Source organism: Amblyomma americanum, chromosome 3 (genome assembly GCF_052857255.1).
Source record: "Amblyomma americanum isolate KBUSLIRL-KWMA chromosome 3, ASM5285725v1, whole genome shotgun sequence".
NCBI lineage: Eukaryota > Metazoa > Arthropoda > Arachnida > Ixodida > Ixodidae > Amblyomma > Amblyomma americanum.
Genome location: NC_135499.1, coordinates 163457131 through 163472568, shown reverse-complemented (window position 1 = coordinate 163472568; position 15438 = coordinate 163457131). Strand labels below are relative to the sequence as shown.

Genomic DNA, 15438 nt, shown 5'->3' with positions numbered 1-15438 from the left:
GCGCTTTGCAATTTTCAGTGATAAAAAATTAATTCGCGAACACTGCCTTGTTTTGAAAGCTGGCAAAGCTGCAAAAGTGGACAATTCTTTGTACATCCTGCAGGTTTGAGGTGCGCTGTACTTATGCACAAATCAGGCAGGAAAGGACACAGAAACGAGACTGGTTTCAATTAAATTTGACACTACAATGGTTTAAATTTAGATATTATTGTGGCAAGCCGTGTCTAACAGCATGTGTGATTATATAGCCAATAAATCATAGGTGCTTTGCTTGCAATGGTAAACGCACTTGCTCCTTAACGGTGCAGACGAGGCGTATTAAATGAATGCGTGTTTAATGAATTCAGTTTGCTAACATTATTTCACAAGTACGTGCACTCCAATAGATCATGCTCATTCCACCTAGATGTCCCATCGCGCACATCGAAAAGATTGCACAATCATCTCAGTTTTACACGCATCTATGGTGACACAATAACTGTCAATTCATCAGCACTTCCGCGAGCCATCAGATTATGGAATAACCTCCCAGACAACATCGCCTCACTGTCTAATCCTGGTACCTTCCATCACCAACTCATTGCACATTTCACTGAAGCCATCTTAACATGCTGATGCAATCTCTTTTACGTTTTCCGTTACACATTTCGTTTATTTTTTCTCTCCTTTTGTTTGTTTTTCTGTTTCCAAATTTTGTTGACACTAGTAAGCGCGCCATGTGCTTTCTAATTTTATTTTTGGTGTGATGTACCCTGGGTCCCATTTTCTGGATTTATTTCGGTGTTTCTATGTCAACTTTACCTTTACTCATCATGCGTTCCTATTTCTGTGTTCCTACGTCAACTGTTCTGTATTACATTAAAGTGTTTCAATTTTTTTACTGATCATGTATAGTTCCTTGTTTCCTTGTTTTTGTTTGTCCCCTTTTAAATTTGTTCTTGATGGTTTGCCGCCCCCCTTAAACAATGCCCTACGGGCCTGTAAGGTATTTCAAATAAATAAATAAATACGTTTCACAGGCCTTTTGTGACGTCATGCTGCGGGTTGCGTAGTGTGGTATCGAACTACCGTGTCTTCTTTCAGCAAAAAGCTAGAAAATAATGCAAATAATACTAGACGGATATGGTCGGACATGATCCTCAACTAATGTATTTTACTTTTCGTTTCTGAAGCCCTACCAATCCCGCGTTTGATAAAAAAAATACCCCGAAAGTGTTATTTGCTCACATTTTGTTCATGCCTTGTTTCAGTATGGTTTTGTGTAAACTAATGGCTCTGTCGTTGGCGTCACAGGAGCCTGCGTGTCCACTTTGCGATACGAAGGCGTGATATAAAATTCTAAAAGAGCAGATATGCGTTCACAGTTTCCTGATGAGGTCATTTTTACATTAAACCATTAGTGAACAACTTGATCAGCACCAGTTGCGCTGTTTGTGAACTTTTAGAAAACTAGAAAAAGGTAGTTTGAGTTTTAAAGCACTGGTCAGTGCAGCATTCGCCAGCTGGACGTATTTTCGGTAGCTGATTCTCGAAGTCCACGTTTTAGCGACGGTTACTGTGAGCCTTTCTTGCGCTAAGCATTCGCCGAGGCTTCGAAATAAAGGCGTAGTTGACACACATTTCAAAGCTATATGAAGTTCACCTTTAAACATCAAAATGGCCCATGTCACTGCAAGAAATTCTTTATCCGTCGTAGAATAACTGGTCTCGGAGGGTGTAAGTGTTCGACTGGCATAATTAATAACCGGTTCTGCACCGTCTTGCCACTGTATCAGCACCGCACCAAGGCCCAAATTGATGGGATCAGTGTGAATGTGCGTGGCAGCATGTTCATCGAAATGGCCGAGTATCGCTGTACTTTGATGGCGGCTGCGATATTTCACAGTTGCCTCATAATTAAAACTGATGTCCAGTTAAGTAAAATAATGTCCAGGATCCTTAACTGGACATCAGTTTTGATTATGAGGCAACTGTGAAATATCGCAGCCGCCATCAAAGTTTCTACACCAGACTTCAAAAATTGATTTACATCAAACTAGGTATGAGTCTGGACCGAGCATGGATGACGACGACGCCGCCGGATTTTATGAATAACGGGAGACTTAGCGCTATCGCGTTAAAATGATCACATTTGTTGCATTTTTGCGCTATTGAATCAGCGACACTTGCCGGCACATACAAAACATCAATTTTTTAATTGTCGCGTTAAAGAAATTTAATCACGGAGGTCTGCATCAAATTATTCTAGCCACGCCTCTACGTCGGTTAATAAAAGTGAAATGCTTAAATTTAATTCTCTTAAAAAACACCAAGAAACTTGTGAACGTTGGAAAACCTCCAAACAGATCACGCGTGCAAAAAAAAGTCAAATTCAGACATTTCGGGCTTTTCTTATGCATGAACAAAATTGTAGTTTCCTTTACTTAGCGTGTTGTTCAAAACTCTACCTCTACCGTAACGTCTAAGGTCTTGGTACAAAATTTTGCAAGAAAACATGTAACTTTTTTTATTTTGCTTGAGTCGTGTTCTTTACTTATTTTTCTATGCAGTTCTGCCTACGCAAGAATGCGTCGGTAAAGCAAAGGCTAAAATGAAATGAGCTCTAGAGCAGCATGTGATTGAAGTGACAAGGTGATTATAGGGTGGGTGCATGATGCTATCTGGCCTAAAAAGTTGACTCATTAAGCATTCAGCATAATTACGTGTGACCTTTTCAGGAAGCAGCTCGCACAAAACGAAAAAAAAACTTAGGGAGAGCGCAAGAATAATTTTTTCATGAAATTTGCTGACATACGTTAAATGTAGAGAAAATAAGCACCCGCAGACGCGAAATGAATATTGGTAGCAGCGCAAGCTGTCAGCAATAGCGTGCGGATTGCCGATTATGGCAGTCAGCGCCTAATTACCCAGAGGCCTACTAGTCCTTCACTTCGCGCTCACATTCTAAAGGCTTCTGTTTCGATGATTTCACAACATTTCACTGTTTTCACAGTACTAAAATCTAGAGTGGGCTCCCAACTCAACATCTAGTATCTGCAGTGATTCTGTGACGACGCGGGGTTTTTTACCTATTTCAAAAAGGCAATTGAACACATAGTTTTTGCTGCGTTAGCCCTAAAACCCCCCGTCTCAGATTTCGCCAAAATTTTTCTGTCCGAAGCCTCTGGCGCCTGCCCATCGGATTGTGAGCAACTTAGTTGGCCAGCTGTTCATGACCAACTGTGCAAAACACTTTATGGCAAAACTTTACGGCACTTTCTGGCCGCGAGTGGGTTTGAAACACGCGGCGACGCGAACAGACCGACCTCGCTGGCCACTGCATTAGACCACTACGTCATCGCCGCAGCTGAATATCCCGCGTGTTGACACTCTCGCACTGTGCTTTGGAAGTCATCGTCTATATCAGTTCCCATCCGTGTGCAATGGATCCAGAATACACAGCTATCGAATTGCTCAAACTGAACCGAAACCGAAGTGCGAGCGCGCCTAATTTGAATTTGGCCTATGTTAAATCGACCGGCATATTTTAAATGAAATTTACTGCATCAACCAGTTTTATGTACATGCCGTTGTAAGTTTGCATTCAGTTGGGTAATCCAACTGGGATCCGTGATTTTGAGTTTTGGCAGTACAAAACCCGGCAACGCATATTAGTGAGGGCTATTCAAGCGAATCAGCTGACGAGAGCGGCGCTTGTACTATTCAGACATGAAGTAAACAGCTTCCGACATATGTCAGCTAGTACTGCTGGCTCCCATACAATCGATTTGGAGTCGTAGCAAGAGTCGTGAAAACGCTGTATATAGATTATTAATAGTCTACCTCCTACCTGAGTTTTAAAGATGAAAAAACGATAAACAATATTCAACATTTCAGCTCACGACGTTCAGTTTGGACTTCCAAGCAGATCCTTCTTGATTGGGACCTCCTGAATACTTTCTGGCAGCAGAAATATTTAAAATTCCTCCCATTCATTACTTGTCAAGCATTGTTCTGACCGCTTCCGGCTAACCAGCTCGAGGACAGTATCCGCGCACAGGGCGATATACTCAACCACAAGGATACCGCAATGATATGCACGCGTCTAACGCGGGGTTGCCCGCGGACTCGTAATTGTAAAAGCGTGTGCGCGTGCGTCCCTCCACCAGATGGACTAGCCCGGGCGAAGGAGAGAAAGGGAGAGGGTTGCGGTGAGGCCGCTTGGTCCGCCGGACGCCTTGAGCACGCGCTCGTGATCCCACCCAGGGCGGTGCTGTGCGGGGGGAACGCACACCTGTCGGCCTCTCACGCTTCCCAGGCCGCCAAGGAGGAGGCCCGTTTTTCAATGCAGGATGTTTGTCTTCTTTCTTTTTTTTTTTTAGTTCTTAGAGCTAGCGGGAGCCTCAACGGATGAGGAAGGGTCCTGGCTCCCCCTTTCTTTTCTTCTCTTAGAGGTGCCTTGCAAGATATCCTCCCCTTTCCCTTTTCATTTCTTCACTCAACGTTGCTTCCGAACTAGAGTCCACAGCCACGTATACGGAGCGCCTGTAAGCAAGTCTTGCTGGGCAATCGCTGGACATCGCCTATCGCTGTCTCGTTCGTGCCCATCCCCTGCGCTTTAAAGACGCGGTGTTATTGGCTATAAAAGTTGGTAGACAGAATTATATGCTTTGTCAAGGCGAACGGGTCCGTTTACTTTCATCGTACAGCTTTCAGAATACATTAAGTCTTCCCTGACTGCGCTGAGGTCCGTCTCCTCCTTTGGATGTTCCCTGCTGGAACCTAAAGTTGGGCAGTCATGCCGACGGCGTCGAGCAAGAAAGTGTCCAAAAGTGAGTTGCTGCTCTCTTGGCGTCCCCGTTTTTGGGTTGGGTTGCTGCCATGAACCTAGGTTATCTAAGTGTCCACAAGGAAAACGATGGCGCGCAGTGGCCCTTGCTTATCATAACAGCAAAAAGAATTTATGTAGACAGCTGTTTATTGCGTTGTTTTTATTCATTCAATGATTTCATTCGTTTCAATTCACTTGCACACAGTGTCTGAAACTCGCCTAAACCACGAAAACAGCTGAAACTATGGAAACTAGATATTGCACAATTATTTTTTGCCTTTTCAATAGCACTGGTGAATGTTTATCTCTAAAAGGCAAAGTCTTTATCAAAGTTATATTAAAGTTACTCTGGGTATCAAGCAGCTATAATTATAAAAATTATGTTTATTTCTGTTACACCATTGAAAAAACAGATAAATGCTTTATTTAGGGCCAAGAGCGGAAGTAGCGGAATAAGAAAGAAAACAGTTATGCGGGGTAAAAGGTGGCAGCTTTTTAGCGGAGCTTGAAATGTCATCTTACAGCATTTGGGATATGTGTAGGTCATTGTTTTGGTAGTCAAAGAAAGGATTAAAAACGCCTCGTAACTTTTTGAAAGATGCATAGCCTCTGTGTGGGGCTTAATTCGTGTATAAGCTTGAGCTTGGATTTACACCTGGCATAAAACTGGATGAAAGAGCCTGCAACAGTACATGCTGTTTATAAGAACTGTAGATTTTATTTGAGAGGCTCTTCTGCCCAAATCACAAATAACACCCGAATCAAAACTAACAAACTGCACCGACGTCGAGGTTATACCTCTCCATTTCTGTTCGTTTCGCCAATAGCGTTCATGCGTTTACAGACATTGCTCGTATCATTAGACACACAATCAACTTTTTGGCCTTCCCTTCTGCCTATTAATGAGGCATAACCAACTATACAAGAAGAAACTAACGCATTGCGAAGCGAAATCTTGAAGTGCTTGACTGTTTGTACCAGAACGCAGGCGGTCTGCGTTGTTTGTCTTGTTCGTGATAAGGTCACCGTGATGTAGCAGGTCTGTCGGGCTCCACAGCTCAGAAAAGCAGAGTTTTTGGCATTTCAATTGGGGCTATATCACCCATGAGTGTAATAATGTCACTTGTTTAGCTATTTGTGATGCTTCCGTTTAACTCTCTATCGAAGTTCATCAAAAAACATTAATGTGTTGTAGGTGAGCATTGACTATATTTGCGGATAAAGTCAAGAAAAACCACGAAAGATTCTTGGAGGATCATTAAGAATCTTTTCTGAAAGTCAGAGCAATATTTTCGCCATATGGTGGCGTAATGAATGGTAAATACTCCAATAAATTTAAGTTGTACCGAAGAAGTACTCAAAACATCTTGACTTTGACAGTAGGCAGAAGACCATCGCTATAGCTTGACGAATTGAAAGGTTTCAGATCAGTGTCGCCGCGGTGGCTCAGTGGTTATGGCGCTCGGCTGCTGACCCGAAAGACGCGGGTCCGATCCCGGCCGCGGCGGTCGAATTTAGATGGAGGTGGAATCCCGCCGCAGTGGCTCAGTGGTTAGGGCGCTCGACTACTGATCCGGAGTTCCCGGGTTCGAACCCGACCGCGGCGGCTGCGTTTTTATGGAGGAAAAACGCTAAGGCGCCCGTGTGCTGTGCGATGTCAGTGAACGCTAAGGATCCCCAGGTGGTCCAAATTATTCCGAAGACCTCCACTAAGACACCTCTTTCTTCCTTTCTTCTTTCACTTCATCCTTTATCCCATCCTTACGGCGCGGTTCGGGTGCCCATCGAGATATGTGAGACAGTTACTGCACCATTTCCTTTCATAAAAAGCCAATTCTCAATTTTCAAATTCTAGAGGCCCGTGTACTGTGTGATGTCAGTGCACGTTAAAGAACCCCAGTTGGTAGAAATTTCAGGAGCCGTTCACTACGGCGTCCCTCATAGCCCAAGTCGCTTTGGGATGTTAAACCCCCATAAACAATAAACCAAACCGAAAGCTTTATCAGTAGCCCAAAACTCCATAGCATAGCTATGTCTAACTAAAAAGCACTTTTTTTCCAGTGGCTTCTGTATACTCGGTTACAGTACGTTTCACTGCAGCCATAAATGTCATCTTTCACTGTTGTTCGTCATGACGAACACTAGAGTCTGTGGCGCCTCAAAAGACCGCACAGTGCCACAGTGCTACACAAGAACCAACAACACATAAGTGCCACACGAGATCCAGGTGCCTTTACTCTTTGTGTCTTTGCTTCCTACTGTTCTATATTTCTTTCCATCTGCTATAATAAAAACCAGCTAGCCCATGTAATAACATGCCTTTTTGAGAGCCATGCACGTGCTTTGTGCCAAACTAAACCACCTTACGTACTTCAAAATTTTCCGCACAACCAGTAGGGCAGCTGGCGACTCCGAATAACTGGACAACTGCTGCAATTGTTAAGAGCCAATCACCATGTTAATCGATGCTTTGTGCACTTCGACAGACATTCGGTTCTTGGAGACGACAGCGGCCCATATTTCTACATTTCACAGAGCCAGAAAGCTCAGGAAGGCACAAAAAAAAATAATACGATAGGTGCTCATATTATTCGAGCACCCATATGGTGAGAGGACTAGTCACCCTAGTTTACACAGAGAGAGAGACATTAACTATAAAGCGAAAGAGCCTGATAAAGCTCAGCAAGTAATGTTTATGTAAGCATGCACACCCTCTAAGACCCGGTAATTATGCGTAGCACTGTGGGTTTAACAGGCGGATGCTATTTCCCCTAACTTCATTTCACACTGTCCCTAGTCCATTGGGTTTGAAAGCTCTGTCATAAAACACTACGCAGTAGGAAATACTGACATTTTATTACTATATTTTGCACTTACGTAACCAAATATATCTTTTTACCAATGTTTAATATTTTTACAATAAAAGCTTCACTGCTCGCGCACGCAGCTAGCGATGAAGAAATACAATGTGACATTAATTGCTCTCCTCGCTGACGAGATTCTCTAAGGATGTTTACTTCAAAGAAAAGAATAGAGCGAGCGAACGTGGCTTGTATCAAGAAGAATGACATGGCGTAAAATTGGATTTGCGACATCAGCACACGCGACTACCAGGAGTCGGTGCTTCGCCACTGCGCCTTTAACGTCGTTACTGGCGAAGACAAGTTCACGAACGTCCAGATATCCACCAACAAAGGGTCGTTCGCTGAGTGACATCAAGCTAATTAAGAAAAACAAACTTACGTAAAGAACACCACCAGCGGTCTTATTAGCGAAACACAACCTTACACAGTGCGTCTTAGGCCTTCAGTGAACATCTAAAGTGAACATCTGTGAACAGAAATGCTAACTGAAAGCTTATTGCGATGAAGTCAACAAAACCCTCTCTGCAACGATACAGGCCAGGCCGGCCTGAAAGTACGGAACTAAAATACGGAAATTATACAATATGTTCAGGATGCGATTATCATAGAACCCAGAAGCGTAACTTTCAAGCTGAAGGTGCCTAATAAAAAAAAACGCAGAGTTCGTTACAAGTATTGACATTTCTGGCTTAAGCTGATAATAATTTCATCTGATAACGCGGTATGGTCATGCATGTCGGGTCAATGAAAGATTTTGAGTGAACATTGCTCTAAGCTTTATTTTGTTACTTTGGACGTGAACACAGGCACATCAAGAGGTGCATACGATGGCCAACAAAAGCACTCTAAAGCGCGCAGGATTTTCACCACCGAACGCGACCACATGCTATCAACGAAGGTTCATGCGGACGGGCCTCCAGGCTGCTACTTTGACCAATTCATCCCTTCAAGCCTCTCACAAGTTCTCCCTTTTTACAGACTCACTTACCAAACGTGCGCTTAACGCTAATTTCACAACAAACAGAAGTTTAAATTAGATCGATAGACGAGTTACAGATCACATAAGATGTTCATTCTTGGCTATTATGTTTTACATTTGCCTAGAAATACAAGGCCATGACACGCAGAGGGTTTTATAAATTCTGTCGGCCAATCTACCGCTACTCACGCACTGCGTTATGGCGAAGGGGCGAAGAGGTGCCGCGATAATGAAACATAGGGCATTATGTGGGTACAAGAAGTAGGAAGAACTGAGAGGTATTTGGGAAGTAATAATGGTGTCAAGGCTTGTTTGCGGCAATGCGGTTCTGTGTCTAAGGGCAGAAGACTAGCCGAGACTACAAAATAAATCAGAGAGCTGCTGGAACATTAGCACTAGGTGCGCACGGCAAAACCATAAACGAGGCGGTACAGGGTGATATGAGTTGGGCAGAGCGTGGAGTACGGGATTCTCGGAGTAAAATGTTATATGAAGAACGCCTGAGGGGACTGGACGATAACAAATAAGCAGCTAAGATGTGTTTAAATACTTATACAGAAAGAGCTTTGACACAGTGGCGGAAAAGGACTAGAAAACTAACCAGTAAGTATGCACAACACAAGGACGGAGAAATAAAAGGTCTAAACGACAGGTAACACCTGGGGTAAAAACTGGATTAATTCAATGGAAAAGAAGCAGCGAGTAAAACTATATCGAAACCGGTAAAGACAGATCAGGAAAGAGTCGTTCTATGATAACTCAAGGGGCCGTGCTCTTTGAAGCTATATTAGGGTGTCTTAGAACGCGAAGCTACAATAAGAAATTATTCCTTCAAACCAGGTGGTGTTTTCTTTAACGCGGTAGCGTTAAGATCCCGGCTGTGCAGAAACTCCGGCGCCGGCGTTGCGAGAGAAAAAGCAGGTGGCCCTCCTGCCTCCTAGGCGTTATGAACTCGAGACGTCATCATAACCTGATGATGATGATTATGGATTTTTATGGCGCCAGGGCATCTATGGCCAAAGAGCACCACGGCTAAACGTATTCTTCGATTACTCAAGGTAGGGTCATAGACCCATTTCCCAAGCTTTTCACCCCTCACAAGACGAGCACCAGGCCAGGGGAAAGCTTGTACCCATTGTATCGCCGATGGGTACCCGGCGGCACTGGGGATCGAACCCCGCACCTCCCGCATGCGAGGCGGATGCTCAACCGCTTGACCACCGCTGCGGTGTCATCGTAACCTGCCCACCGGAGTGTAAGAAATCTGCCCACCGGGGTAGATGGCAGTTAAATTAATGATTGGTGGTGAGAGGTTGCTCATAGAGAGAGCAACTCGGGTCTCACAAGCTCCATCGATGGCTGTGTTTGAAACGGTCGTCTTCCTGGGCAGTAGCGCATCGCTTAACCTCTGCACCGTTGAGCCAGGAGTAGTATGATGAATGCAAAGTAGAGAATGACTAATTCCACATGTATGGGCATGAGAACAGAACCTAGGCGAACTGAAAGGCAAAGAGGACCGCAGACCGCTGAAGGATCACGTGTAACCCTTAAGGAGGTGCCTCAATCTTTTTTTTTTCTTGAAATTGGCAATTTGACCCATGAGAAACAAACCTGAAGCCTCTTTTCCCGCCGCTCCCGATCTGCTGCAGAAAGTGTCTGCAGTCAAACAATCCTCTTGCAACTTCTTCCCTTGCATCTTGCACTTGTCAGCAGTCTGCCGTAAAATCAGTATCTGGCTCCTTACGTCTCTTTCCGTTCTCTTTCATTTGCCTTTTCTGTAGTAACCGAAGTAGAGGCCGAATTGCTGTCGACCTGGGCGCTTGTATCGGTCTTGCAGTGGTCTACATGACGGAAGCCAACAGTCACTGAAACCAGAGAGTGTAGGGAATGTTTTTTTTTTTAATTTGTGGTGTACATCAATGAGAGATTAACGTAATTGTATAATGATAATTGATAAGAAAGCAGAAGAAAAAACAGCCAATGCCGCCTTTGGGGTCCGAACCCACGACCTCTTAATTTCGCTTTGTGGCCTAGTCAGCTTTGAGCAAGCAGTAAGGCTTTCTCTTTAAATACGCAGCACGATGGGCTACAGTGTCGCTGGCTGCGCCTGTAGTGTGCTGTACATGAGCTCCGATTCTTTAGCATCGGGATCTGCTGGTGCCAGCGTTTTACACGGCGGCTGTCGCGAGGCAGCGTTGCTACTGGCGCAAGCATTCGTCGACTGTTCGTTCGCAGCACGGGAACGTTTAGCGATGCTTGCCATTCGTCGTTCAGCTGTTACCTCGGACTGAAAATATGAATAGTAGCCTGCAAAGAATGATGGTGCTGAGTCGTTTCTGAGCCGCTGCCTTTTTCCTTCTATGTTCTCTAGTTAGGAAGTCACGGCTTATAATAAACTGCACATCTCCAACCGAAAACTTTAATTTTAACACAACGTTTCGAAGTCGACTCGGCTCCTTCATCAGGGGTGACTGAGGGCAGCAGCTAGCGTCTTTAAACTAGTGTACTTAAAGACGCTAGCTACTGCCCTCAGTCACTCCTGCTGAAGGAGCCGAGTCGGCTCGAGCGTCAGCTACGAGCGTTAGCTGTTTGATTTACTGGAATTGATGTGAATGAGACTAAAGTGAGGAACACCAATGGGAATACGAATTTGTACGTTTATTTGACGTCATCAATTAATTACCATTATTGGCCGACATCTTGGATTTATAAGTGACGTCACAAATCAATCACCAATTGGATATATTAGCGGCGTCACCAATCAATCACCAGTTCGATGTGCTAATGACGTCACCAATCAATCACCGATTAGGTTGCTATATCGATTTTACTATGGGCGCTGCCATCTTGAATTCCTCGGACTTCACGCCGATGGGAGGTGGTAGCAGACCAAGAAATTGAGAAACGTGACGAGTAAGAGCTAACGCTCTTAAAAAAGATTTACTTAAATCAACCCGTAATTCCCATGTCGTGCCGGAGTTTTCGCACCCCACAAGGTGGCCAGAAATCAGAAGCAACACCAACTGGACAATGGCACCTTTTGACAGCCAACAGACTAACAGCTCTACGGCGGGCTTAGGATTCATGTCACCACTTCATCGCCTGTTGTAGTATGTTAAAGAGCAGAAAACGTCGCCGTAATTGCGCCCCTCACGTCCCCGCCTCCCATCACCAGCCGTTACATCCGTCTATACAACTATTGATGTCCAGCTATGTATCGCAACTGCGCTCAATATTGGTGAAATTCGCGTTCCTGTTTGTAAAATTTTTCTTATTTGCGACATCAGTAAAATTTTTACATTCCACTAAAACCCCCAAGGAAAAATTCTCGCACCGTACACCATTAGCAAAATAAACGGATGCTCTAATACACACAGCGACAGAGCACACAGATCAATAATACAGTTCACAGCGCACAGCGGCATATGCAACATACTACAAACACCGCAGTACATCATAGTAAGTGCACCACAACATAAGGTAGTCATGGTTAATGATGACGATGATGATGATGGATTTTATGGCGCAAGGGAATCTGTGGCCAAAGTGAGCCGTGGCCCTAGGTTTTTGACTACTCGAGGTTGGGTCGAAGACCCATTTGCCAATATTTCACCCTAAAGGAGCCGAGCACCAGGCAGGAGAAAGCTTGTGCCCATTGTATCACCGGTGGGTACCCGGCAGTAAGTATGCACAACACTAGGATCGAACCCCGCACCTCCCGCATCCGAGGCGGATGCTCAGACCACTAGGCCACCGCTGCGGTGAGTCGTGGTTAATACACTGACAAAGTACTTGTCTCTTGAAGTCTCATTTTTTATGGGTAAAGTATTAACATATGGGGCGAATACGCCAACATCAAGAAACTAGGGCCAAAAAAAATAACCTAGATTTTCCAGTGCCCTGTGGTAAAAGCGGTGACTCAACAATTGCGTGAATTAGTCCTATGATTTCCAAGACCATCCTCCATTTCCAAGACCATGCCACTAGGACTTTGTCTTCTCGGGGCTTTCGTCCAACGAGACAAAATAAATGGTGCAGTTAGCAAAAGACAGTATTATGGTTAGTAAACGTCAAATGCAATGGTAAGATGGTAGCACCGGTGCTACCATGAGTACGCAATGCACACCCTGTGAGAGGTAGCGCCGCCATCGTCCAAACTGTATTGCCATAAGCACTGCTTTCACATTTTCTCAAACATTTCTCCTTTAGAACGGCACGCATAATGGCAGCAGAACCGCTGCCGGCATCATTTGAGGATGCTAGCATTTGCTCCGAAATGCATATTATAAAACGGAAAGATACAAAATATACCAGGTGGTTAAGTGTGCTTGCTAGAAGAAGTAAACTTGCGTGTACTGGCACGCGACAGCATATTTCTGATGGTCGCTAAGCAGAGACCTTTCTTTGATGATGGTGATGATCTGGTGGTATATTAGGTTTAGCGTCTAGATGCGTCACGTGTTCCATGAGGTACGCCGTAGTGAGTGGCCTCGGATCTATTTCGAGCACCTAGGGTCATTTAACGCGCATTGACTTCGCACAGCACACAGGCGGCTTTGCATGTCGCCTCCATCGAAATGCTGCCACCGAGGCCCGGATTCGATTCCGCGACCTTTGTCTCAGCAGCCCATCGCCATAGCCACTAAGCCACTGTGGCGGGTATACGATTATTTGATTTTGAAGGGGAGAGGACCGCAAGGCCAGTGAGCCCCGTGGCTAATGTGTTTCCGGTCTGCACGAGATAGTGTCACAGACCCTTTTGTCCAAGCACTCCATCCCCGAGAAGCAGATCACCGGACCAGAAGGAAGCTTGTACCGATTGTATCCCCGGTGGGTACCCTACGGCACAGGAGGTGGAACACCCCGGAGGTGGTACGGCAAATATCATGTTCAGAGTACAAACAAACGATCTATTCAACAACCGTACTATGCAACAAATTCTTGTATCGTAATATTACAATAATGTGAAGGCTTCCTGTTGTGTGTTTTTCAGATCTTGATGCTGAGAGAAAAAGATCATGTTGACAAACAAACGTTTCTTTCTATGCTTATAGAATTGGCTTCACCACAAGAGAAGCAGCAAGTTTTTCTGCAATGTGACTGTGCAGGTTTGCAGTGGTCGCTAGGTTAGCTTTATTAATACACTCGTGTCCTCATTTGCAACCGCAGGCCCGGACGCAAGAAGCCACGATGTCATCGTCGAGCAATCAAACTTTCAAAGACTCTGGAGCAGGTTTCTCGAGCGGAAGAAGGGTTCCACTAAGAGACAAGGTCAGTATTTTATCCACACAGAACGCAGGGCGTGTCATGTTTGCACATTCGCTTCTGGCGATACATTTGTTGCGGGAGTGATGTTTGAATGGTTTGTACAATAAACTTCAAGATAGCCTAGTTAGTTCATCTGTCGCTGATTAGTGACTACGATAATGATTATCGAAAACTAATCTGATAAATAGGAATTTGATTCAGATCTAGCGCAGCAGTCCGCGAGAGTTTCTTGACGAGGACGATGGCACTTTCTTTGCCTGGAATTCAATTCAAGAGAAGCAGTCTATTTCGCTAAATTGGCAACCTTTTTCAACCTGGTACTGTCTTCTTGATGTAATTTCTTCGTTTCCGGAGAAATTTTAGGGATGATAATTATTATTTACGCATCGCCTTGTGAATCAAACGGGATGATCAAGATATTCAGCGACATGCGCAGACAAAAGTGTCGGCATTTGTAACTGAAGTACTGGTGAACAGAACAGTGCAATCTTAGACGCACACACAGAGGACAAAAAATGGGAACGAACATAGTGAAATGCGACATGCTCACACAGCGACATGCTCACGCAGCGATATGCGACCAATTCGTCATCTGTGGTTATGACCAACACCTAAGCGAATATATGTCTCAAAATTGGTTACTGCACATTACACCGCATAGATTAAGCGCAACTTTAAAAGAAAAACAAGCGTAAGAAGAGACCTTTACGACTTTTGCGTGACTTAGAACGAATCGAAGTCATTTTTTCCGTTACAGCCAACCGGTATAGTTGGTAACCTCTAGAATCAATTATGTTATGGAAAAATTCTCCCACACATTAGCAACTACAATCACATCAGTCGTTACAAAGAAACAGGCATTAATCTTACCTCAGTGAGCTTTTAAATGTCTCGGTTTTGTGGTTTCTATACGTTTTGCCGTTTTGCTGTAATATATTATTTCGTGGAATGTTAATTTTTTTTTATCCATTTCTTTTTACTGTACTTTTGACGCCTTTTATGTGTGTTTGACACTCTGTTGATTCTTTGCTGGGCGAAATTTAGTGAAACCGTTGGGAAGCTCTAACTTTGATCAGCTTCCACGTGGTGTTCGCTTCCATCATTTCGAACCCTTACGAAGTTTGTAAACCATCCTCATCGCAGCGCCTCAAGGCTAGCTAATGACGGCAATTACGGGTTTCTTTTTTTAAGCACGAAATAAAGGAATAATACATGCGTTTCATGGCAGTAACTTAGTTCTCTGGCTGGCTCTACGTACGCATTCATGACCGTTCCGCACCTCGCCTTCGTTTGACTAAGAGCCACTGACACCATATCCTTGGACGGAGCGTAACGCGGCAAAGCCGATTGAATATTTCGGGAAAAAACAGATTGTAGATTTGGTTCAACGTCATCTGCGTCGTGACAACCGCGGCTAGCACCTGCACTATTTAACTGCGTACTTTCAAGCTGTCAGTACGTACCCACCATATAACCATGCCTTATTTCACAGTAACGCAGCACTTGAAGATGTACAA

General features: G+C 44.4%; 2 protein-coding genes across 2 annotated transcripts in view; one reads left to right on the top strand and one right to left on the bottom strand.

Annotated features, from left to right (window-relative positions):
- Positions 1-15438, bottom strand: part of LOC144125326 (UPF0764 protein C16orf89 homolog) — a 79194-nt gene that overhangs the window by 35178 nt on the left and 28578 nt on the right. The window lies entirely within an intron of this gene.
- LOC144125325 (uncharacterized) overlaps positions 4523-15438 on the top strand; it is a 50124-nt gene continuing 39208 nt past the window's right edge. Inside the window, exons 1-2 of the mRNA XM_077658602.1 lie at positions 4523-4811; positions 13823-13924. Of these exons, the coding sequence (XP_077514728.1) occupies positions 4778-4811; positions 13823-13924 (136 nt within the window). The 5' untranslated portion in view covers positions 4523-4777. The remainder of the gene's footprint in view (positions 4812-13822; positions 13925-15438) is intronic.